Raw genomic sequence first — 26,465 nt, 5'->3', positions numbered from 1 at the left:
TTCCCCACAAATAGAGCTTTCTTTTGGTGGTATTTGATCACCTTTGCGGTTTTTATTTTTTGTTTAAAGAAAACTAAAAGTCCGAATTTAAAAAAAAAAAAAAAAAAAATTTTTTTTTTATATTTTGTTATAAAATTTTAAAAAGGGTAATTTATCTCCTTCATTGATGTACGCCGATGAGGCGGCATTGGTGGGCACTGATGGGTGGCAGTGATGGGCACTGATGGGTGGCAGTGATGGGCACTGATCTGGTACATTGATAGGCAACACTGCTAGGTGGCACTGATTGGCACCACTGGTGGGCATTGATAGGTGACACTTGTGGGTATTGATAGGTGGCACTTGTAGGCATTGATAGGTGGCACTCATGGGCATTGATAGGTGGCACTGGTGGGCACTGTGGGCACTGTCAGGTGGCAATGTCAGGTGGCACTGGCAGGGGGTACTGGTGGCACAATTGAGGCATTATTGCCTCCTCCTCTTCGGGAACGATGTCCCTTGCTAATGAGCCGGTGATCGGCTTTTTCTTCTCCTCGCACTGTCAGTGCGAGGAGAAAAAAAAAAAAAAACGATCACAGAGCTTTTGTTTTGATCATGTGATCAGCTGTCATTGGCTGACAGCTGATCACATGGTAAGGGGCCGGAACCGGCCCCTTACTCGGATCGGTGATCGGCCGAGTCTCAGTGACTCAGTGATCACATCGCGCTCGGTGCGCGCCCTGCAGGGCGCGTGCACAGGGGAGGCCGTCATTTGACGGCCTCCCGGGAATTAAGGTCTGCGCTGTAGCTGTCATTCAGCTATAGCGTGGATATCAAGCGGTTAAAGTGATTATAAAGGCTCAAGATTGTTTACCTCCATGCATTCTATGCATAAAGGTAAAAAACCTTCACTGTGCAGCATCAGCCCCCCAGCCCACCCTAATACTTACCTGAGCCTGATCTTTCTTCAGGACTCTGCATGGGAGTGTCAGCTCTGCTGGGTCTCTCCCTCCACATTGGAGGAGGGAAATAAAAACAGACACAGCAGTGATGAAACAACCAAGGATTCCCGGTGTCTTGCCGAGAAAGTTCCCCCGGCGGATAAGGACTCCCCTGTACTGCGCAGGCGCAGAACTTGCGCAGTACGAACGACTAAGGAGCCGCCGAAGATAGCCGAAGCTGAAAACCTTCAATCAGCTGTACACGGCGCCTGCGCACTGAGTCCAGGTTCAAGCCCCACCTTCCAAGTGGACCTAGAGGTAGAATAAAAAAGTGCCGAGTGAAGCAAGGCCATGCCCGAAGCGTGGCGAGCGAAGCGTGGCGAGCGAAGCGAGCCCGCAAAGGGGCCCTGTTACAGGCGCCGTGTACAGTTGATTTACACCTATTCAGCTTCGGCTATTTCCGCCGGCTCGTACTGTGCAAGCGCTGCGCCTGCGCAGTACAGGGGGGTCCTTATCCGTCGAGGGGAACTTTCTCGGCAGAACACCGGCTGATAGCTGAATGTAAACAAAGGGTGGGTATTGTGGTTGACATCACTGACCAAATATGGCCATGTCTATATTTGGGTAATGACATCAGCCATCATCACTACCTCTTTGTTTGCAATTCAGCTGTCAGCCCAGGATCTGTCATTAGGCATAATATTAACATTCAAAATTAGAAATCAATGGGGTTTTGAATAAAGTTCAGAATTTTTTTTGACTTTATGGTGGTAAACCAAACCCAGGCCAATTTACTCCTCCCTATTCATAGTCACAATAAACCATATAGTGTCATAGTTTTCAGAATGTACAATCTATTGGGTATATTAAGAATAAAATGGGTCTGTCTGTCTATCATACAAACTCACCAATCATTGAAAAGAGATCTGATGTATACACAGATCCTTCCTTGTTGTTATTTTGCTTTAAATTGGGACGCTGTAGGATCCAAGCCACGGTCAATCCAAAATACGCCCCAAATGTGTGGATAGTCATAGAGCCACCAGCATCGTTAACCTGCAGTAGAAATTGTGGCTTGTTGTTAGTTACACAGTTGTAAAACATGTTAAAAAGTTTCAACGTCATCTTATCTTCAGCTTTACCTTAATGATACAATCACTCCCAGGATATTTATCCTTATTAAAAATGTATTCATTCCTGCTATTGGTCCACAATATTGTTACCTTTTACATTTTTACACCTCTGTTGTTATACTTTTATGTGGAAAAACGTGCCAGCAATCAGCCCAGGACCCAAGCACAGACACTGAACCCAGAGGAGGTCCATGAGCGTGTTTTGACCAAGTTTAGCTGCAAGGTCACACGCTCTAAGGTGAGCGTACACAATGCATACGATTTCTGTACGAAATACGAAATTTCGTTTACGAATTTCGGATCCAAATTCATAGCGAACATTCGTAATTGTTACGAAAAGTTAACGAACCTAAAAGTTAAAAACCCAGGAAGTCAGCACAGCACAGGGATGGTGACGGTGATGTTCCTTAGTCTGGCTCTCCCGTAGGGATTATGTTGTGCGCAATTTGGTTTGTACCATTTATAATGTTCTTGTTTTGTATAATCATATTCAATTATTTTGTAAATATGTTTTATTTATTTATTATGGTTTTATTGTATATAAGTTGTTGTTTGTAAGATTTTTCAATAAACAAAATTAACCCCTTATAATGATAAATTCATCATAACGAAAATTCGTAATTGTTCCGAAAAGTTAACAAACCTAAAAGCTAAAACCCCAGGAAGTCAGCACAGGGATGGTGGGAACCCCTCATAATGGACACTGCGGGTGAACAGACCTGGAAACTCAGCACAGGGATGGTGGGAACCCTATGGAAATTTCTATGCTTACAAATTTTATATGAAATACGAAATTTCGTTAACGAATTTCGGATCCAAATTCCGTTACAACAGAAACGTGACTGGTGTTTTGTTCACCAATCAGAGGAAGAAGTTAGCACAGCACAGGGATGGTGGGAACCCCTCATAATGATAAATTCATCATAACGAACATTTGTTATTTTTACGAAAAGTTAAAGAACCTAAAGGTTAAAAACCCAGGAAGTCAGCACAGCACAGGGATGGTGGGAGCCCCTCATAATGATAAATTCATCATAAGGAACGTTCGTTATTTTGCAAAAAGTTTATGAATCTAACTAAAATTCGTATTTCGTACGAATCTGAATTGCATTTCGGACACAAATTACGAAATACGAATTAATTTTCAGACGGAACGAAACAAAACAAATTTATTGACGGAGCACATGTCTAGTTTAGTCATTACCAATATAGTCTGTGGATTTGATTTAAATGGAATGGACTTTATGTTTTCATCAGTGCATGTTATTGCATGAAGGATTTTGCACATTAACACTTTTAGTGCACTGGAACACTTTTCTGTTTTATAATGGAAGCTCTTTATAAGGATTGTTTATATACAAAAGTGGATGCATTGTAATATATTATGCACATAATCACTTTTTTGTAACTAGGTCAGTTTACTAGATTATGTATATATAAAGTATATCTGAGTTTGCACTTTAATTTAATTGGTGTAAATAGTAGCACTATATCTAGTGTGGTTATTGGTGTAAATAGTGGCACTATATCTAGTGTGGTTACCACACTGAAAGTGCGCACTTTCTTTTGTTTTTGTACTTTACATTATTACAAACTAAGGGCGTTGCCTCCTGGAACGCCAGATACCCAATTTACCTTCATTCATTTCAATGGGGCACCCTTCGCTCCAAAAACACGACACGATTTTAGCAGCAATTTAGTGACAGTCACAGCAAAATTTGGGGGTTTGGGGTGCCATTAAGAAATAATGGTGTCACAAACATGTCCCGTGTTTTGCCGCGATTCTGGTATCACGGGTAGTTCACCTTTCATAACATATTCAGGGTGTAACATGTAACAATAAGTTATGAATGCACTAGCCCTTGTGCCCCCTGAACTCTGCTGTGACAGCAGACCGGGGATCTTCTCCCCATGTCAGTTGCCACCATAGACATGCGCACAGGGTGTGCCAGATGTGCCTGGGCACACCCTTATCACCCTGTGCATTGCCGATGCCCCTTGCTTCCTGGTGCCCCCTGTCTTCCTACTGCAGTGCTGCCAGCTTTGCTCCCTCTCCTGCTGGCTGCTGCAGGGGATGTGTTCAGGATGGATAAATTAATGAACACAGGGAGCGATCGCTCCCATGTTCATTCTTAACTGAAGCATAGTAAACTATGTTTACTATGCTTCATATTGTGAATGAACAGTAAGCAGAGAGCACTTCACATTGGTTCAGCTGAGGAAGTTCTGTCCTCAGTGTCCCTTTCTCTCTGTTTAGACCCTTGATATTTCACCAAAGCCCCCACAATGGGGCTCTAAAAGAAATCTAAAAAAAGTAATTAAAAAAAAAAAAATATTGTAAAAAAATAATAAAAAAAAATGTAAAAAAAAAAAAAAATTAAAAATAAAAACTATTGACACCGTTCACTGCTCTACTGACACCATCCACTGCTCTCCTGATATACACACGTGTTTGTGCTTTGGGGTGCACACCCTAGTGCAATAGGCTGTGCACCCCAATGGCTGCCACAAAAAGAAAAAAAACGTGGCCGTGCGGGGCTCCTTCCACCCGGCCACGTCACTCATTCACAGTCCTCTGTGAATGGAAAACTACAAGGTCTGGCAGCCTTTGCAGCTGTCGGCTTGTAGTTTTCAATGAATTACCACAGCACTGTGAATCTTCCCGTTAGAATGTATTGGCTTGCTCGTACGAGGTACGAGCAAGCCAATACATTGACAGATCTGCAGGGCATCAGTGATATGCTGATCGCTGGTGCAATACTTTACAGGCTCCCAAAACAAAAAATAATGTCAAAAGGTGAACTTATCCTTTAAGCACTTTCAACAGTTTAACCTCCCTGGCGGTATGATTATGTCAGATTTTTGCGCCTCAAACTGGTACATTGTTTTGCATGAAAATTTGCCGTTTTATATTGTAGGCCTGTAATTCTTAGGAATAACTCACTTAAATTTGTCCAAACAAGAGTCTAGTAGACATCCCGGGTATGATAAAGTTTGAAACACGAAATCATAAATTATAATATAATAAATAATTATAACAAATAATAATGCAATAATAATGAAATTTATTCAATAATGTAATCAAATCAAAAACACTGAAATTTGCTCAGTTGCAGAATTGTCGCTGTAGTCACTTTCAATACCTGATGACGAATTTCCCCACAACTCACTATCGCTCAATTCTGCAAGTGATTCTAATTTACGATCACTGTTTTCTAGCTGGTCGAAAACTGCTTTTGACGTAAAGGGACACTTTTTGGTTGCGATGGACAATCTCCAGTTTCTAGGCAGAAAGAACAGTATTTATAATATAAAACTGCATGCAGGGCACTGGACAAAGCATTAGGGACAAAAGGGAGGTGAAATGATTTCATACAGTAATGTAATCTGTAAGATTGCAGTGTACTGTATGTGTTTTGTTTTTTCACTGTTTGAATTTGGCACCGGGCTCTGATCCCATGCATTGCGACGCTCGCAGTGAACTGAGCCTGGCACAGTGATAGATTGAGCGGAGTACACAGTACACACACATAGCGGGGGGGGGACATCGCAGGATCCTGGGGACAAGGTAATTTTTCCAGGATACTGCATGGGCCAAAAAGTTAGAGGGGCTTTTAAACTAGGCGACGGGGGGGAGGGTCCAGAGGTAGAGATAGTCAGCGTGGAATATATTCCACATGGTAGTATTGGGGGCATTAGTGGTAGGTTGACTAAAGCACACAAACCCAAGGCAAGTATAGTAACAAGTCCCATTTGCAATCTTGGAATACCCAATAAGAGGATAGTAGACATGTGCATTCGTTTTCGTCCAAATGCATTTTCGTCCGAATTTCAGGTATTTTCGTTATCGTTTTAACAAACGATAACGAAAGTGCAGAGTCCGAAAAACGAAAGATCCGACATAAACAAATGCTTTATTTTCGTTTTCGTTGCTACAACAGTTCGATATAGATAGGAGATTCGACATGATGATGACAATAACAATCTGTGTCCATCAAACCTGTGGTCGAATATGCCTAACCTTAACTCTTAGTCCAAGATTATTCTACATAGAGAGAAAAGATTCAACGTAGAGAGAAAAGATTCGACGTAGGGGAGGAAAGATAAATAAAAATAATGATGATAATGAATGTTATTGGCTGATTGTAACCAAAGAGGTGGAGCAGTAAAATAGCTAGAACTAAGTACACACATACTTTGGCTTATGGTGTCTGTTGAAAGTTCTAAGAAGATTCGACGGAGCAGGTAAACTATACGGCATTGTACAGTTTAGCTGCTCCGTCGAATCTTCTTTGAACATTCGACAGACACCATAAGCCTTCAATGACAGATTCGACCTTAATTTGGATTTTCGGACGAATGCAATTTTTAACGAAAAACGAAATAAATAAAAACGAATTTCGGGAGTAACTAAATAAATTTATTTTTCAGACGAAAACGAAATTCCGAAACAAAATATTTCAGTTTGCACATGTCTAGAGGATAGTATGCGGTCGGTCTAAACTACGTGGCATGTTCACCAATGCCAGGAGCCTGGCAGACAACACGGGAGAACTAGAGATACTGTTGTACGAGGAGGATTTTGATTTTGTGGGAATTTCAGAGACCTGGTTCAACAGCTCTCATGATTGGCTGGCAAACATTCAAGGGTATTCCCTTTATCTCAGGGATAGAGAGGGTAAAAAAGGGTATGTCTGTATATCAAGAATAATGTACAAGTGAATGTGAGAGATGACATCCATCACTAAGGGAGGTAGAGAGGAGGTGGAATCCTTATGGGTAGAGCTCCAAAGGGATGAAAATAAGGGGAAAATAATACGGGGAGTATGCTATAGGCCCCCTAACCTGAGGGAGGAGGGGGAGACAGACCTCCTATCACAATTTGGATTAAGTGGAGTTCCACCCACTTTTACAACTCTTCAGCATCCCTCACTAAACTGTGCACTGTAAACGAATTGGAAATTTTTACAGTTTTTTTCTCAGCACCTACTGCATAGCTGCTGTATTCATTTTTCACTTCCTCCTCCCTGGCCGTGGCCCATCGCATCATTTCCTGTTTGCAATGCCTTCTGGGAAGGGGCGGCAACTTCCTCTGACACTGTCGTTGCTATGGAAACCCGACCTGAAACCTATTACACTGCTTGTGCTGCACTGAGCATGTGCGAGATCTGCAAGGATGAGATCCAGGAAGAAATACAGTCTGGCTTCAGATGCCCACACTTAAGATGGCCACGACCTGCTGTAAGTTTATAAAATGACAAACTACTGTTATAAACTAACAAAACAGACCTTAGTTTACAGACTAACTTTACTAGAATACATTAAGCTTGTGTATTATAGGGGTATTTTTATTTAAAAAGTATAATATCGGCCGGAACACCACTTTAGCAGCAAGGATGGGAAGTGTTATCATAATGGGGGATTTTAATTATCCAGACTGAGTAGAAGGAACCGCACATTCGTCTAAGGCTCACCAGTTCCTAAATGTCTTGCAGGACAATTTCATGGATCGGATGGTAGACGCACCAATTAGAAACAAAGAGTTACTAGACTTACTGATTAACAACAATACAGACCTGATCACGGATGTGGAAATAAGGGGCAATTTAGGAAACAGCGATCACAGGTCAATTGGCTTCAGTATAAATCACACAAATAGGAAACATAAGGGGAATACTAAGATGCTGAATTTCAAAAGAGCCAACTTCCCTCAACTACAAACCTTGCTAGAAGATATAAATTGGGATAGAATCTTAGGAACAAAGAACACAGAGGAGAGATGGGTTTTCTTTAAGAGCATATTAAATAAGGGCATGAGCCAGTGCATCCCATTGGGAAAGAAATTGAAAAGAACGAACAAAAATCCTGGATTGCTTAACTCCAATGTAAAAATGTATATAAAAGCAAAGGAGAAGGCCTTCAAAAAATACAAGGCTAAGGAATCACCATCAACATTCAGACTTTACAGAAAATGCAACAAGAAATGTAAGGGTGCAATTAGGGCGGCTAAGATAGAACATGAAAGACACATAGCGGAGGAGAGCAAAAAAAAAAAATCCCAAGAAATTCTTTACATATATAAACAATAAAAAAGGGAGGACAGACCATATTGGCCCCATAAAGAATGAGGAAGGAAATCTGGTTTCAAAGGATGGGGAGATGTTGAAGGTATTGAATTTATTCTACTCCTCAGTCTTCACAAAGGAATAGGGGGGCTTTAGTAACCAAAACTGCAGTGTTTATCCTCATGACACATCACAGGAAGCACCCTCATGGCTAACAGAGGACAGAATTGGAGATAGACTTGAAAAACTTAACATTAATAAGTTACCAGGACCAGATGGCTTGCACCCGAGGGTCCTTAGGGAATTTAGTCAAGTAATTGCCAGACCATTGTACCTAATTTTTACTGACAGTCTACGAACGGCAATGGTACCAGCTGATTGGAGAAAAGCCAATGTAGCACCAATATTTAAAAAAGGGCCAAAATGCATCCCTGGGAATTACAGACCAGTTAGCCTAACATCAATAGTATGCAAGCTCTTGGAGGAGATGATAAAGGACTATATACAAGATTTTAGTAAAGAAAACGTTATCATTAGCAGTAATCAGCATGGATTCATGAAGAATCGTTCTTGCCAAACCAATCTATTAAACTTCTATGAGGAGGTGAGCTCTAGATAAAGGTTCCCCATAAACGTTTACTGTACAAAGTAAGGTCCGTTGGCATAGATCATAAGTTGAGTACATGGATTGAAAACTGGCTATAACGGCGAGTTCAGAGGGTGGTGATAAATGGGGAGTACTTGGAATGGTCAAGGGTGGAAAGTGGGGTCCCCCAGGGTTCTGTGCTGGGACCAATCCTATTTAATTTGTTCATAAACGACCTGGAGGATGGGGTAAACAGTTTAATCTCTGTATTTGCAGACGATACTAAGCTAAGCAGGGCAATAACTTCTCCGCAGGATGTGGAAACCTTGCAAGAAGATCTGAACAAATTAATGGGGTGGGCAACTACATGGCAAATGAGGTTTAATGTGGAAAAATGTAAAATAATGCATTTGAGTGGCAAAAATATGAATGCAATCTACTCACTGGAGGGAGAACCTCTGGGGGAATCTAGGATGGAAAAGGACCCAGGGGTCCTAGTAGATGATAGGCTCAGCAATGACATGCAATGCCAAGCTGCTGCTAACAAAGCAAACAGAATATTGGCATACATTAAAAAGGGGATTAACTCCAAAGATAAAATGATAATTCTCCCACTCTACAAGACTCTGGTCCGGCCTCACCTGGAGTATGCTGTCCAGTTCTGGGCACCAGTCCTCAGGAAGGATGTACTGGAAATGGAGCGAGTACAAAGAAGGGCAACAGAAGAGGGGACTGTGTGTGTGCTCCTAATCCATGCTTGGGTCCTTTCCTCAGCTCCCGTGCTGGACAAAATTATCTGGCTGACCTCCGGCAGGTGGTATCGCATGGCCTAGTATCATCTCTTATGTGAGTACTTTCAGCTATGGCCGTTTATTTGTTCATCATCATCTTTAATCCCTCTACCCCTCTAGTCTGTGGTTATATCAAACTATAATGGAGATTTTTTCTTATCCCCTTTTTAGTATATGGATGCACTTGCTCCTGATGAGTGGATAGAAGTCCACGAAATGTCATTGAGCTTATTTTGATGCATCCATTTCATATTTATGATTCTAGATGGTTTTTATTGCTCTACCACCCTGTTATGCCTACTCCATTTGGGGGACTGTGATGTATAATATTTACTTTCTGTGTCATGTTGGTGACTATCCTCAATATGTATGTTGATACTTTGTATTTTATATGCCAATGTGCCATTATGCATTTATATGGGTTGATCCATGCCCTATCCTTGGTCTAATAAAGAATACAATTTTTTACATATGTATTTGGTTTTGTCTGGCTCTACCCCATGCACCTCATCTAAAGTCCCCCCCTCCCCCCCTCTTTTTTGCAAAAGCAACCAGGGATGGAGGCGCAATATTCCCCGTTGCGTCTCATTTAAAGTCCCAAATATTCCCCTTTTTTCTTTGATACAAAGCTAAAGGGATTGGAGGGTATTAGTTATGAAGAAAGGTTGCAAGCACTGAACTTATTCTCTCTGGAGAAGAGACGCTTGCGAGGGGATATGATTTCAATTTACAAATACCGTACTGGTGACCCCACAATAGGGATAAAACTTTTCTGTGGAAGGGAGTTTAATAAGACACGTGGCCACTCATTAAAATTAGAAGAAACTAGATTTAACCTTAAACTGCGTAGAGGGTTCTTTACTGTAAGAGCTGAAAGAATGTGGAATTCCCTTCCACAGGCGGTGGTCTCAGCGGGGAGCATCGATAGTTTCAAAAAACTATTAGATAATCACCTGAAGGACCACAACATACAGGGATATACAATGTAATACTGACATATAATCACACACATAGGTTGGACTTGTGTCTTTTTTCAACCTCACCTACTATGTAACTATGTAATCCTGAGTGTGGCTCGTGGTTACTGCTTTTGGTAATGAAAATTCACCTCGAGCCACTCTGGATTACCGCCAGGGAGGTTAATCACTTAATGAGTATGCATCTTTATCTTAATTCTTGCCCATGTTCCAGTATAGGCTGGTGCCATGACCTCTGATCCAGGTTTTCCTGTTACAGGGCGACTCCTTTCTCTTGCAGCTTCCTATGCAGCCACCCTTGCATGCAGAGACTAGAGTTGTGTGCCACTACATTGTGTGCAACAATAGAAATAACCTAGGATAGTAAGCCACTCCCCTGCTCCTCCCTTCTCCAAGCTAACAGACCAACTGTTAACTTCTCCCTGTGATGACCGAGAGAGCAGGAGTCAGCAGCACTACAGGTTGTAAACTGCAAGTGTTGGGGTAACAAACGGTTTACAGGGGAATGTTTATTTAATTGTGCCTAACATGTTAACCACTTGCTGGCTGCCCTATAGCAGTTTTACTGCGCAATGCAGGATCACATATTATATATACATATATATTATACACATGTGATCCTGCACTTCCGGGTAGTGAACGTGAGTGCGCGCCACTGGCGGCTTGCTCCCGCTGTGAATCGACACAGCAGGAGCCAATCAGCAGGTCCCAGTGGACTCGATGTCCGCCGGCATGCACTGATCATTCAGGTCACAGGCAGAACATCAGCCTGTCTATGTAAACAAGGCAGATTGCTGTTCCAACAGTAAGGAAGACATGGATTCGGTGTTCCTATAAAGCAGGTGTAGCGCTCTCCCCGACCTCCAGAGGTGACCCCCAGAGTCAGGGAGAGCTGACAATCCTCCTCAGGGTGCAGGTTACTAGGCATGGTGGGTGTAGTGCAAGGTGGAAAGGTGGGCGCTAGTCACTTTTAAAAATGAACAAAGAGTTTTATTTCTCTTAACAGGAACAGTGGGAGAGAGGGTTAGGACACGCTTAGGAGATTGCAACAGCAACTTGGCAGACTGCGCAGACAAAAATAGAACTAGGCAGACAGAAATAAAGATAGGGCATTTGAGTAAAGTTGTTGCTATAGGAGACACCAGTTGCTACGAAATACAGATTGCTGCATTCAGCTTACAGTATCCCACTGTAGACCCTAAAGGGTAGCTCACAGCTACCTGCTTTGACTCTTCAGGCTTAACTCACAGCTACCCACTGTATTCTTCAAGCTTCACCCACAGCTTCTCACTGGGTTCCTCGGACTCACAGCAACCCCTCAATCTTATTTCACAGCTACCCCTTTGTACTTCGTGGATGAGTTCTCTCCTGAAGCTTTCCTGGCTACTTCACAGTCCCTGGTGAAGAATCTCCTCTGGTACTCCTTCAGAACTCCATCCCTTCACGCTTGCCTCTGACAACAAGAGTGGTTGACCTTCTGACAACTTCTTCTCCCTTTCCTCCCGGCAGCGATCAGGCTCCCCTCAAGCCGAGCCCATTTACACGTGGTTAGATCCCAGCCTTCAAGCCTACACCTCTGCTGCAGTTCCATGCACACCCACCCAGGAAGCAGCCCGGGTGAAAAGAACCCCGATCACCTGACTTTCTCTAAATAAATAGATTATCCCAGCAGCTTCATCTGCCAAAGAAACTCCTGCTGATTGGCTGAGAAAAGCATATTCACTCATAACCTGAATTCACTGTAATCTATCATACTAATGCCAAAGGTATCAGTGCCACCTATTAACAAAAGAGAGAAATCACAGTTAAACCCAAGCTTAGAGGAAACCCATTTGATCAAAGACTACAAATTAGCCAGGCTAGTTACCACCTAGCACAATTAAATTTACTAGCAGCCCTGTTTAGGACAAGGGTGCTACACAGGGATACAGACCCATGCCTTTCCCCTAATAAAAGCGCCTCCCACACAACTCTAGCTAAGCACACATTTAACCCTTTGATCGCCCTGATGTTAACCCCTTCCCTGCCAGTGATAGTGCATATTTTTTAGCACTGATCACTGTAATAATGTCACTGGTCCCCAAAAAAGTGTCAAACGTGTCAGTTAGTGTCCGACTTGTCCACCGCAGTATTGCAGTCCCACTATAAGTTGCTGATTGCCGCCATTACTAGTAAAAAAAAAAAAAAAAAAAAGTTCTATAAATATATCTCATAGTTTGTAGACGCTATAATTTTTGCGCAGACCAATCAATATATGCTTATTGGGATTTTTTTTACCAAAAATATGTAACAGAATACATATTGGCCTAAATTGATAAAGAAATTAGATTTTTTAAATTTTTAACTGGATACATTTTATAGCATAAAGTAAAAAATATACTATCCAGTTAAAAATTTAAAAAATCTAATCTATATATATATATATATATATATATATATATATATTTATATTTTTTTTTTTTTTTTTTTTTTTTTTTTTTTCAAACTTGTCGGCCTTTTTTTGTTTATAGCGCAGATAATTAAAACAGCACAGGTGATCAAATACCACCAAAAGAAAGCTCTATTTGTGGGAAAAAAATGATTTGGGTACATCGTCGCCCAACCGTGCTAATGTCAGTTAAAGTAACGCAGTGCCGTATCGCAAAAAAATACCTGTCACAAAAGGGGGGTAAATCTTCTGGAGTTGATACGCTAAACAAACACTGAGGGTTTAATATTTCTTTAAGCGCTCATGCACGCACAACTTTTAAAACTGCTTTCAAGGGCATCTGGCTTTTTTTCTACCTCCAAAAGCCCTTCCATGTTAGCCTGTGGGGTTGATTTACTAAAGCTGGAGAGTGCAAAATCTAGAGCAGCTCTGCATAGAAACCAATCAGCTTCCAGGTTTTTTTTTCTTGCCAAAGCTTATTATTTATTAGCTGATTTCTATGCAGAGCTGCACCAGATTCTTCACTCTCCGGTTTTAGTAAATCAAGGAGTGGGGGTTGGTGCTCAATATTTGGGGGGGGGGGGCGGCAAACCAATGCCACACCCTTCCCCCTGGGAGACGAATTGGAAGGCGAGGTTCAGAGGTCTCATTACCTTAGTAGGCAGATGACAAGGATCCGGGGTAGGGCTGCTGCTCCTTGCTCCAGCTACTCCTCACTCCGCGGGCCGTTGCTTTTCCTCACGGCCAAACAGGAAGTGGGTACTGAGACCCGATTGACTGGGAGTCCGAAGACTCCCTGGCCAATCGGGTCTCAGGACCCGCTTCCTGATTTGCCAGCAGAATCAGGAAGACAATAGCGAATATTAATTTGCTAGTGTCACACAATTGGATGGGCTCAGGACGCAGTGCTCTGCGCCACAAGCCCACCTTTTTTTAAGCCAATTAGAGCCTCAGGCTCTAATCATAAGCTTCGAAAAAAAAAAAAAAACCATTGGAATTCATGTGTCCTGTGCCCTGCATGTAGATTAGAGGCCGGGAGCATGGATTAGGGGGGCAGCACCCCTGCTCTCCATATGGGCCGCCGCTGAAATCAACCCCTATGTGTCCATGAGTTTAAAGGGAAAAAAAAATCCACTGCCAGTGCATCAAGGAGCAGGTGCCTCTTGGCAAAAAAAAAAACAAAAAAAACCTTATGTCTAAATGCGAATTAATGCTAGGCATCAGAATTCTGGCCAACGAAATTATTTAAAGCCCAATCGTTTAACTCCTTCAGATCCGCGCTATAGCCTAATGACAGCTGCAGCGTGGATCTGCTTTGCCGGGAGTTCCCCTTTGCAAGCTGGCACACTGTGATCACCCGAGTCAATGAGACTTGGGTGATCACAGATCAGAGTAAGGGGTCGACCCCTTACCACGTGATCAGCTGTCAGCCAATGACAGCTGATCACGTGATGTAAACAGAAGATCGGTAATCGTTTTCTTTCTTCTCACGCTGACAGCGTGAGGAGAAAAAAAGCCGATCACCGGCTTCTGTTGAAGGGACATCGGTCCCGAGCAGGGAGAGGTGAAGCTGCCTCATATGTGCCCACCAGTACCGCCTGCCATTGCCACTAATCCCTGCCCACTAATCAGTGCCCACAGTGCCCACCAGTACATCAGTGCCACCTATCAATGCCCATGAGTACCACCTATCAATGTCCACCAGTGGTGGCAGTCAATGCCTCATCAGTGCAATCTAGCAGTGCTGCCTATCAGTGTCACCTACCAGTGCCGATCAGTGCCCATCACTGCCACCCATCAGTGCCCATCACTGCCACTCATCAGTGCCCATCATTGCCACACATCAGTGCCACCCATCAGTGCGAGCTATCAGTGCCACCTACTAGTGCCCTTCAGTGCCACCTATCAGTGTCGTTCAGTGCCACCTCTCAGTGCCCACCAGTGCCACCTCATCAGTGCCCATCAGTGCCCACCAGTGCCGCCTTATCAGTGCCTATCAGTGTTGCTTTACCAGTGCCCATCAATGCAGCCTATCAGTGCAGCCTCATCAGCGTACATCCATGAAGGAGAAAAATTACCTGTTTGCAAAATTTATTAACAAAATATAAAACGGTTTTGTATTTTTTATTTTTTTTTAATTCGGTCTTTTTTAATTTTAACAAAAAATAAAAAACCCAGAGGTGATCAAATACCACCAAAAGAAAGCTCTATTTGTGGATAAAAAAATGATAAAAATTTCATTTGGGTACAGTGATGTATGAACGCGCAATTGTCATTCAAAGAGTGACAGCGCTAAAAGCTGAAAACTGGTCTGGGCAGAAGGGGGGTTTAGGTGCCCAGTAAGCAAGTGGTTAAGGCACCTACGTACTTCAAGTGCTTTTTCTCCAAAAGCGCAGCTGACAAGAGAAAAGGCTTCTAGGAAATCCTTGTGATCCGACCAGAAAGTCTAAGTTTTTACCTTCATTTAACAGACCAAGCTGTCCCGCAAAGGTTAGACAGTTGAGACAAACCATTTATCAGTAACAGGGGTGCTTACAATGGTCAGCTTTTATTAATTTATGTAATATACTGGGAGAGAAAAAGAAGAACTTTATTGAAAAGCAGTATAATTAGCCCACTTAATGAAATGCATCATGCCAAATAGTGGGAACAATCCCCCCCCCCCCCATCATTAAAAAACACCAAAATTGACATTGTTGTCACAAAAATGGTGCCAACATATGGGCCCCACACTCACACCCATGCATTCACCGATCAAAAGACTGGTGTTGTCCGAGGTCACTAATCCGGGGCTCAATGTATAAGAGCCTGGGCTTTAAACCTAGCATGTCCAACAATAGACTTGTGCGGTTGTAGTGTAAACACTATGATTGTATAGAGAGCAGATGAGCCTCAGAGTCAAATACCCAGCTGTTGTAATGTCAATATGATGGGGTATGCAGAGATTAATGTATTGAAATATCATGAGCTGAGAATAAGTATAAAAATATCCGTTTGTGCAGCCACTGATTCGCTGAACGTGGATATGGCTGCAGGGCCCCATATACAAGCTATGTTTAGCAGTAGTATGTTATTGGACCCATATGGCAGAATGCTGTGTAATATATAGGAGCACGTGCAGCACTTTCATGAATTGGGCTGAAGAATAAAAAAAATGAAGAAAAATGTAATAGATGTTTACAGTTCATGTACCGTCCAATATATATGAATACTTGGGATTAGACATGTGCAATTTGTTTAGTTCCGAATTGTTTTTTTTAAAGAAATTTTGACAAAATCGTAATTACGAAATTTCCGAATTTCTGAATTTTTCAATTTCCGAAATTACGAATTTTGAATTTCCGAATTTTCAGATTTCCAAATTTCAAATTTCCGAATTTTCGAATTCCGGACATTCAAAAATTCGAAAATCTGAAAAAAAGAAAGAAAAATCAGTAAAATTCGAAATAACCAACTATTATATTATAGGTATTGGAACTTCCTTTCAAATTTGGCTGTTAGTGAACGTAACGAATACAAATTTATCTGAAGTTACTAATTATCTGAAATAACGAATGCCGTATCTAAACGAATGGAACGTAACGATCTAATAATAATAATAATAATAAACAATAATAATAAAACCTTTTTATTATTATCATTTATTTGTTCCATTCCATTTGTCTAGATGCGGCATTCGTTATTTCAGATAAATTTGTATTCATTACGTTCACTAACAGCCAAATTTGAAAGGAAATTCCTATACCTATAATCTAATAGTTAATTATTATTTTGAATTTTACTTATTTTCTTTCTTTCTTTTTTAGATTTTTCGAATTTTCTGATTTTCAAATTTTTGATTTTCCGAATTTTCGAATTCCGAAAATTCGGAAATTTGGAATTCGAAAATTTGAAAATTTGGAATTCCGAATGTCTACTTGGGATAGCCTGAGCACTGTCAGTGAGAGTTTCTAGTCAGAATTAAGAGGAGATTCCTCTCTTGGAGTCCTTGTCCCGTAATGGAAGTGCAATGGCGGGGATAGCTGTCAGTATAGCGTGCAATATAAAGTGGGATTCCGGCCAGCACTGTAGCAGCTGACTTTAAATAAGTACACTTACCTATCCTGGGTGCCCGCGATGTCAGCTGCCCGAGGCCGACCCGTCCCTCAGCTCTCGGGTCCCGGCACCGCCATCCTAACTAAGGGAAACAGGCAGTGGAGCCTTGCGGCTTCACTGCCAGTTTCCTACTGCGCACGCGCGAGCGGCGCGGCGCTCTGTGAATGGCCCCGTAGTTTTCTGGGAACACACACAGTTCCCAGAACGCAACGGGGCCGCTCACCGAGGAACAAGACACGCCACAGAATAGGAAGAGGCAGATTAGGAAGACTGCCTAGCAACAAGGGTTCAGCTAAGTTTAAAATTTTTTTTTTTTTCAAATTTTTTTTTTTTTTTTTTTTAGGATTTTTGATGCAATTTTTTTTTTTTTCAGGGTGGCCCTCCACTTAAGGAACTTGACAGTCCTGTATTCCAAGTTAGCACAACACTGAGAACACGACAATTGAATTGCCATAAAGCGTTGCCCGGAGGCTCTCACCGCTCCTTAGTATTGACTCGTGTTGTAATGCATAGGAATCTCCCTTCATAGTTTTTGCAGTCAATGTGCTTCCATATCCTCTCTTGTAGATGGAAGGACCAACAAACTTCGGCAATATATAACGTTTTTGGGGATTTGTGTAATCTTCAGGCCGAACATGATTTTTAAGCATGTGTGCAAAAAAACGCAAAAATGGCTCTGGCAGCGTTCGTTCTGTTCACATAGGAATTTTGTCCCTTTGGAGCTTTTCATTCGGAAAATCTAAAATCTAGTGTCAAAAGTTGTGTGCAGACTATACGAAAATCAATCAAACAATCCGCCTTGTACGGAATTTTTCTTCCGTTTTTTTCTTAACTATTTTTTTCTGAGAGCCTAAATTTTTCACTTGGAAAACCGCAAAACAAATTTCAGACAGCTATTTATATTGTTACTTGTCAATTTAAAGTCAATTTAAATATCTTTTTACATATCATTATTTTTGGAAAGATGTCAAACATCCAGTGTATTATTATGCAATCAAAAACACCAATTTTCTTATAGAACTATTTAAGTGGAATGCCGTCATATGACTAGCAATTCAGACTTCACCTTTCATAATAGTTTGAACAAAGAGTACCGCATCTGCCTCCCTCCCAATACACACCCATTCCATTGGTAATCGTTTTCAGGGAGCCGTTTATTTTGACAGTATTTTACTACAGCAAAATTGCATAAATTCCTGAGATAACTGTTCCCAACTTCTTCTCGTGTGAATATTAGGGGACACACACAGGGAGAAGAAGCAATGCGGTAAAGATAGGCTGATATCCCCTATTCACCAATCTGCATGATTAAGGTTATATATATTAATACATTAGATGCCCATGTCCTCGAATTCCTTTTTTTTTTTTTTTCCATTACAAAAATTTTCAGATAATAAATAGGAAGTCAAAGAAATCTTACATGGAGCAGGTTGAGAAGAATAAACTCATTCACTGCAAAGAGTGTCACTTGGAACAAGGTCATCAGCATGACTTGTACAGGGCTGACTTTCCCCAGAACTCCACCAAAGGCAATGCACACAGATCCCACACAGAAATCAGCGTTGATGAGGCTGAAAAAAATTAAAGAAATTAGTATTTAAGTGAAAACCAGAAGGAAAGATTAATGCCAAATATAAGATAACTGGAAAACTAAATTTTAGTATTGTTCAGATACATCTTTAATGGCATTGGGGGGGGGGGTTATATTTACTAAAGGCAAATCCACTTTGCACTACAAGTGTACTTGGAAGTGCAGTCACTGTAGATCTGAGGGGGACATGCAAGGAAAATAAAAAACAGAATTTTTGCTTGTACATGATTGGATGATAAAATCAGCAGCGCATCCCTTCATTTCAGATCTTCCCTTCAGATCTAAAGCAACTGCACTGCACTCCAAGTGCACTTGTAGTGCAAAGTGGATTTGCACTTAGTAAATCAACCCCTTAGTGTATATATATATATATATATACACACATATACACACACACACACAGTCCTGTGTGGGCCAACGTAATATTGGACCCGACAGACTAAGACTGGGATGCCATTAAAGATCATGTGCGTGTAAAGGCAAGCGTCCCAATACTTTTGACAATATCGTGTGTATGTATGAACTAATATATACAGTTGAGTGAAAAAGTATTTGCCCCCTTCTTGATCTTTTCTTTTTTTTTTTGCATATTTCTCACACATTTAAATGATTTAGATCATCAAACACATTTTAATATTACACAAAGATAACCCAAGTAAATCCAAGATGTAGTTTTTAAATTAGTAGTTCATTTATTAAGGGAGAAAAGCTGTTCAAACCTGCCTGGCCCTATGTGAAAAAGCAATTGCCCCCTCCCATGCTGAATCATGAATGAACTGTGATTAATCACAATTTTTTGGAAAGCCGAGTTATATTTCACTTGTCACACCCAGGCCTGATTACTGCCAGACCCGTTGAATCAAGAAATCACATATATAGAACCTGTCTGATAAAGTAAAGCACGCTAACAGATCACAAAAAGCCACACATCAATCTAAAAAAATTCAAGTACAGATTAGAAACAAACATGTATCTGTCTAGGGAGGGTTTCAAAGCCATTTCTAAAGCTTTGGAACTCCAGTGAACCACGGGGAGAGCCGGTATCCACAAATAGAGATAACTTGGAACAGTGGTGAACCTTCCCAGGAGTGGCCGGCTTACAAAACTTACTCCAAGAGCATGACGACGACTCATCCAGGACGTCATAAAAGAATCCAGAACAACATCTAAAGAACTGCAGTCCTCACTTGCCTCAGGTAAGATCAGTGTTCATGATTCAACAATAAGAAAGAGACTGGGCAAAAATGGCGTCCATGGGAGAGTTCCAAGGCTAAAGCCACTACTGACCAAAAAGAACACAAAGGCTCATCTCACATTTACCAAAAAACATCTTGATTATCCCCAAGACTTTTAGACAAATATTCTGTGGACTGATGAGACAAAAATGTTACTTTTTGGAAGGTGTGCGTCCCGTTACATCTGGCATAAAACTAATACAGCATTTCATAACAAGAACATCATACCAACAGTCAGACATGGTGGTGGTAGCGTGATGGTCTGGGGCTGCTTTGCAGCTTTAGGACCTGGACGACTTACCATAATTGATGGAACCATGAATTCTGAGCTCTACCAGAAAATCCTAAAGGAGAATGTCCGGCCATCAGTTGGTGACCTCAAGATCAAGTGCACTTGGGTTATGCAGGAGGACAATGATCTAAAACACAACAGCAAGTCCACTTCCAAATGGTTCAAACAAAGCAAAATTTAGGTTTTGGAGTGGCCTAGTCAAAGCCCGGTCTTATAGGGGTTGTAAACCCTTGTGTTTTTTTCACCTTAATGCATCCTACGCATTAAGATGAATAAAATTCTGGCACTGTCCAGCCCCCCAGCCCCCCCCCCCCCCCCCATTTTACTCACCTGAGCCCGTTCATTCCCTTGGCGGAGATGCGCTCTTCCTCTCTGCCCACTGTCTGGGCTCTTGATTTGATAGATTGATAGATTGATAGCAGTGCAGCCATTGGCTCCTGCTGCTGCCAATTAAATCCAATGATGCGGGCACCTAGTTACGGGGCCAAGTCCTGCTTTCTGTGTGAATACACACAGAAGCAGGACTCGGGAGCATGCCCACATGGGTGTCCACCAAGGAGAGCGCTTCTCCAACATGGACACCTGTTGCAGGGAGGAGCTACCAGCGCCGGCGGGGGACCCCAGAAGAGGACGATCGGGGCCACTCTGTGCAAACCCTTTAAATTCAATTGAGATGCTGTATCATGACCTTACACAGGCTGTTCATGCTGGAAAACCCTCCAATGTGGCTGAATTAAAACAATTCTGCAAAGAAGAGTGGGACAAAATTGCTCCACAGCAATGTGAAAGACTCGTTGCCAGTTATCGCAAACGCTTGATTGCAGTTGTTGCCGCCAAGGGTGGCACAACCAGTTATTAGGTTTAGGGGGCAATTACTTTTTCACATAAAGCCAGGCAGGTTTGGACAGCTTTTTTGTCTTAACCCTTTCATGACAAAAACATTAAAAAAAACAATGTTTCAAAACATTAGCTTTATAATTGCAGGCACTCGTGGAATGGCGACAAACTACGGTACTTAAAAATCTCCATTTGCGACGCTTTAAATTTTTTTTACGGTTACCAGGTTAGAGTTAGAGTTACAGAGGAGGTCTAGTGCTAGAATTATTGCTCTTGCTCTGACGATTGCGGCGATACCTCACATGTGTGATTTGAACACCGTTTACATATGCGGGCGCGACTTCCGTATGTGTTTTCTTTGCTGCTCGAGCTCGCGGGGACGGGGGCGCTTTAAAAAATTTATTTTTTTCTTATTTATTTTATTTATTTTTATATTTATAAATTGTGTTTAAAAAAAAAAAAAAATTGATCACTTTTATTGCTGTCTCAAGGAATGCAAACATCCCTTGTGACAGTAATAGGTGGTGACAGGTTCTCTTTATGGAGGGATCGGGAGGGACCCCAAATCCCTCCTTTACACTTCAAAGTATTCAGATCACCATTTTCGGCGATTGTGAATAGTGTATATTTTTTTTAAACCAGCGCCATTGGCAGCCGATTAAACGGGAAGTGACGTCATGACGTCGCTTCCGTGTTTACCATTAGGAGGCTGTCACTAGCCGCCGGAGGAGGTGGATTGGTGATCGGGCCCCCCAGAGGATCGGGAGGCCTGGTAAGAGCGGCGGGAGGGGGGACGTACCCTCCCACTCCTCCGGTATAACAGCCGAGCGGTTTTTAGCCGCATCGGTTGTTATGCCTGGAAAGCCGATCACTGGCTCTAAAAAACAGTACCGGGATGATGCCTGCAGCTGCAGGCATCATCTCAGTATGACCCCCGAAAGCCGAGTACGCACATCTGCGTACGCTCGGCGGGAAGGGGTTAAACAATGAAACCAACAGTAAAAATTCAAAAAGTGTGGCGCTATAAACTCCGTGAGTAAGAAAAAAATATAACACTCTTAAATATTAAGTGATTACAAAGCAAACAATTCAGTGTGAACCAAAAAGTGCTTACGTGAAAAAAATGTGACTAGTAGACAAAATGATAACACTTAAATACATTCACTACATCTAATGATAAGTGAAAAAACATCACAAAATAGTATTAAATATAAAGTCCATATCATAATGAGTGAGAAAAAATTATATAAGCAAAAAATCTGTGATAATGGTGCATAAACGATGATGAACAGGTGTCTCCTGAGCATACAGAGGGGTTGTTTAAACCCAGCAACCTGGTAGGTGAATGGACCACATGGATGAGCGAGTTTGGGGTGGAGGAACTTGACTGGCCTGCACAGAGTCCTGACCTCAACCCAATAGAACACCTTTGGGATGAATTAGAGTGGAGACTGCGAGCCAGGCCTTCTTGTCTAACATCAGTGCCTGACCTCTGGAAGAATGGTCAAACATTCCCATACGAGAGAGGCTTTTCTCTGTTTCATAAAAGGGCACCTATGAGATTTACTCTCTAAGTTCAACAATATTGGAAACATATTGTAGGTGACTATGAGATCTGCTTATACTTGTAGTCATTGCCAAATGCCACTACTCCATGCAAATGCTTTCACTTCTTTCATGTACTCATATGCACAATAATGCTACTAAGGTAGCCCTTTCAACTTTTTATTCAACAGAGGAACCCCTAAAATAATGGTCGGTCTTATGGAACTCTTGCTAAAACCAATTCACTGGGGGTCATTGAAGAAAACACCCTTTAAGACATTCATAGTCATAGCCCCCCTAATCCATGCACCCAGCCTCTAATCTACATGCAGGGCGCTGGACGCATATATTCCAATGGGTTTTTTTTTGTTTCGAAGCACACGATTAGAGCCTGAGGCTCCAATTGGCTTCAAAAAAGGGTGGGCTTGGTTGTGTGACATTAGAAAATGAATATTCGCTAATGTCTTCCTGTTTCTCCTCCTGGCCAATCAGGAAGTTTTGCTGGGAGTCCTAAGACCCAATTGGCCGCGAGTCCTAAGTCCTGACTGGCGAGGAGGAGAAGCGACCGCCGGGACTTGGGAGGAGACGCAGGGGGAAAGCTGCCGAAGCCACGACCTGGATGGGGTAAGTGCGGGGCTGCCGGGGGCCTGCGATGCCGTGATCGAGCGATGGGCGGAAGCGGCGATCAAGTACCGGGGGGGTGGTTGGTTGGCTGACTGGCCGGGGGGGGGGCTTTCTGACTGGTGGGCCCCCCCCCCCCAAGAAAATTGAGCACCAGCCGCCACTGGTCAGTAGGAAGAATGCAACCCTTACAGTGGGGTCAGAATGCCATCCTTACAAACAGCTAAAAAAGATTGTTGGTGTCATGTTGCTAGCTCTGCCCTAGAATTATGCAGGAAGCATCAAATGGTAGCTCAATCAGTCACAGCCCAATGGAACCCTGGTTGAGAAAGGCTGGTCTAGAGCAAGGGTGTCAAACTCAAATTTCATCACGGGCCACATCATGCTCAGAATAAATTAAAGTGGAGTTCCACCCACTTTTACAACTCTTCAGCATCCCTCACTAAACTGTGCACTGTAAACGAATTGGAAATTTTTACAGTTTTTTTCTCAGCACCTACTGCATAGCTGCTGTATTCATTTTTCACTTCCTCCTCCCTGGCTGTGGCCCATCGCATCATTTCCTGTTTGCAATGCCTTCTGGGAAGGGGCGGCAAGTTCCTCTGACACTGTCGTTGCTATGGAAACCTGACCTGAAACCTATTACACTGCTTGTGCTGCACTGAGCATGTGTGAGATCTGCAAGGATGAGATCCAGGAAGAAATACAGTCTGGCTTCAGATGCCCACACTTAAGATGGCCACGGCCTGCTGTAAGTTTATAAAATGACAAACTACTGCTATAAACTAACAAAACAGACCTTAGTTTACAGACTAACTTTACTAGAATACATTAAGCTTGTGTATTATAGGGGTATTTTTATTTAAAAAGTATAATTTCGTCCGGAACACCACTTTAAGAGATGAAAGCTATTGGCTACTGCCCCGTTTATAGTCCCGACGTACTTGTTTTATGTCACCGCGTTCAGAACGATCGGATTTTCTGACAACTTTGTGCGACCGTGTGTATGCAAGACAAGTTTGAACCAACATGCGTCGGAAAAAAATCCATGGATTTTGTTGTCGGAATGTCCAATCAATGTCCGACCGTGTGTACAGGGCATTAGGCTGCGCAGACTGCAGCTCACTCACACTCTTGTTGCATTAGATGCAAGCAGATGTCCAGAGCAACTCCCCCGCTCACATCAAATGTCAAGAGCCCCCCACCTTCCCTTACATCACAGTGCACCATGCACCACTTTATCTTGTGCTGCTGCTGGGAAGAAGCTGAGGGCAGAGCTGGGAAGCAGAAAGTGCAGGGTCTGGAAGAGGAATGGAGGAAGGCTGGAGTAAGCTGCCGGAGTCTACTGAATGCTGAGACCAGGGGAGGCGGAGATGAGTGAGAGAGACGCAGGATCTATAGGAGGAGTTCTGTCCTTCTCTCTACTCGACTGCTGAGACGGGGGGGGGGGGGCAGAGAAGAGCCTCTTCGCAGCTGCGCTGAGTAGACGCAGGATCTAGTGGAGGAGTTCTGTCCTCTCTGCTGCTGACTGCTGAGACAAAGTGGGGGATGGAGACGAGGAGTACCACAGCTGTAGGATAGGTGCGAGGGCAACATAAAATGGCCTGGTGGGCTGCATTCAGCCCACGGGCCTTGTGTTTGACACATGTGATCTAGAGTCTCTTGTAGCAATTTAACCATAAGCACCAGCACTGTGGGAGCACTAAGCACTAAGATGACCTACTACCCGGAATTTTAACTGTGTCCAAGTTGACTTCACTGAAAAAGGATAACCTTAATCAAACCCAATACAGATACAATTTTAAAAATTGCAACATCCCTGGGTGTAACAAGTGTATAGATTTTAAAATATAAATGTTAAAGAGTTCACACATTTAAGCTAATAATTTAACAAGGGAGAGGTAAGGTGTCACCGAGCTGAATAATATTTAATTATACCTGTAACTGCCCTGCAGGCATCTACTAGATATCTGCGGTGCCGTGTTGTGTACACCTTTAATAAAAGCAGTTTACTAAAATGTGCTTGCACTATAAAGTATAATATCTGGTAATGCTATAGTGAGGTGCATGATGTTCTTTTACGGTCGGAACCTTTCCTTTTCTGACACAATTAACGCTTTTCGGGTAAATAATGATCACATAAAAAATGAACTGAATTTATGAACTTGGTAAGAGTACAAAGAAGAACATGACCATATATTGTCATCAGTTACCAAAGATTATCGTATATCATCACTACTCTGTTTTATGGCATTTAAAAAGATTTAATAATTATGGAGTTAAATGTAATTATACTATAAGCTTAACAGTAGAAATATATTTATTGCTATTTACTGGGTGGAAAGAATGGGTGTGTAAGGTGTAGCCTCTAAAGTTTACACCCTTTCTGGCATTTTCAGCTTTTTTCTTCTGAAAAGTGAATCATTTTTTTACAGGACACTGTACAGTAAGCATGTATTGACCACCATGTTTTCAAAGCCACATGCATACTGTCAGGGTCGCACTGGTGAGCCTCTCCTCCAGCCAGGCAGTCAGTGTTGCAGTCCATCTGCATGGCCTCGTTCTATTAATGTTTACTTCTAAGCTCACATCACTTAGGCTGGCCATACAATTTTCTTACTCGATTTCCTTTAGATTTACCTTCAACTATGTAGTGCGAGGCCCTGCCTGATTGCATAAAATTGAAAGGGTTTAGGTTTGACCATATATTATATGGTTTTGGTCAGGGATGGACTGGCCATCGGGACTACCGAGAGATTCCCGGTGGGCCGATGGCTCAGTGTGGGCCAGTCACTTTCAGCCGCATCTGCGGTGAGCGGCGATCTACCCGTCTACCGCCAACAGCTGGCGCCTGACGGGTAGATCGAGATTAGCCAGCATGCAGAGTAGCGCAGGGAGCTTCTGTAGTAGTAAGTTCTCTCTCTTGTGTCATCACGCTGTTCCCCGGCGGCCCTTCCTCTCTTCTTGTCTATACCAATTGGCTTGTAAGATCATCTGGTATAGACGAGAAGAGAGGAGGGGCCGCCAGGGAATAGCGTGATGACACAAGAGAGAGAACTTACTACTACAGAAGCTCCCTGCGCTACTCTGCATGCTGGCTAGTAAGATCCCATAATGTGCCATGTGCCCCACAATGTGCCCTGATGATGTGCCACATAATGTGCCCCGTGCTCTAATGTGCCATGTGCCCCATCATGTGCCCTGATGTGCTATGTGCCCCATCATGTGCCCTGGTTTGCTATGTGCCCCATCATGTGCCATGATGTGCTAGGTGCCCCGATACGCCCCATCATGTGCCATAATGTGCCCTGATGTGCCCCGAGCTCTAATGTGCCCCGAGCCCTAATGT

At 42.5% G+C, this 26,465-nt stretch overlaps 1 protein-coding gene across 2 annotated transcripts in view; it reads right to left on the bottom strand.

Moving 5' to 3' along the window:
• Window positions 1–26,465, bottom strand: part of RHCG (Rh family C glycoprotein) — a 151,222-nt gene that overhangs the window by 32,961 nt on the left and 91,796 nt on the right. For both annotated transcript variants that reach the window (XM_073618448.1, XM_073618449.1), the window contains exons 3-4: window positions 18,416–18,566; window positions 1,829–1,976 (exon numbers count right to left, since the gene is read on the bottom strand). In XM_073618448.1, the coding sequence (XP_073474549.1) occupies window positions 1,829–1,976; window positions 18,416–18,566 (299 nt within the window). The remainder of the gene's footprint in view (window positions 1–1,828; window positions 1,977–18,415; window positions 18,567–26,465) is intronic.

This window comes from Aquarana catesbeiana, linkage group LG03 (assembly GCF_042186555.1).
Source record: "Aquarana catesbeiana isolate 2022-GZ linkage group LG03, ASM4218655v1, whole genome shotgun sequence".
Taxonomy (NCBI): Eukaryota; Metazoa; Chordata; class Amphibia; order Anura; family Ranidae; genus Aquarana; species Aquarana catesbeiana.
This window is presented reverse-complemented; position numbering and strand designations above follow the sequence as displayed.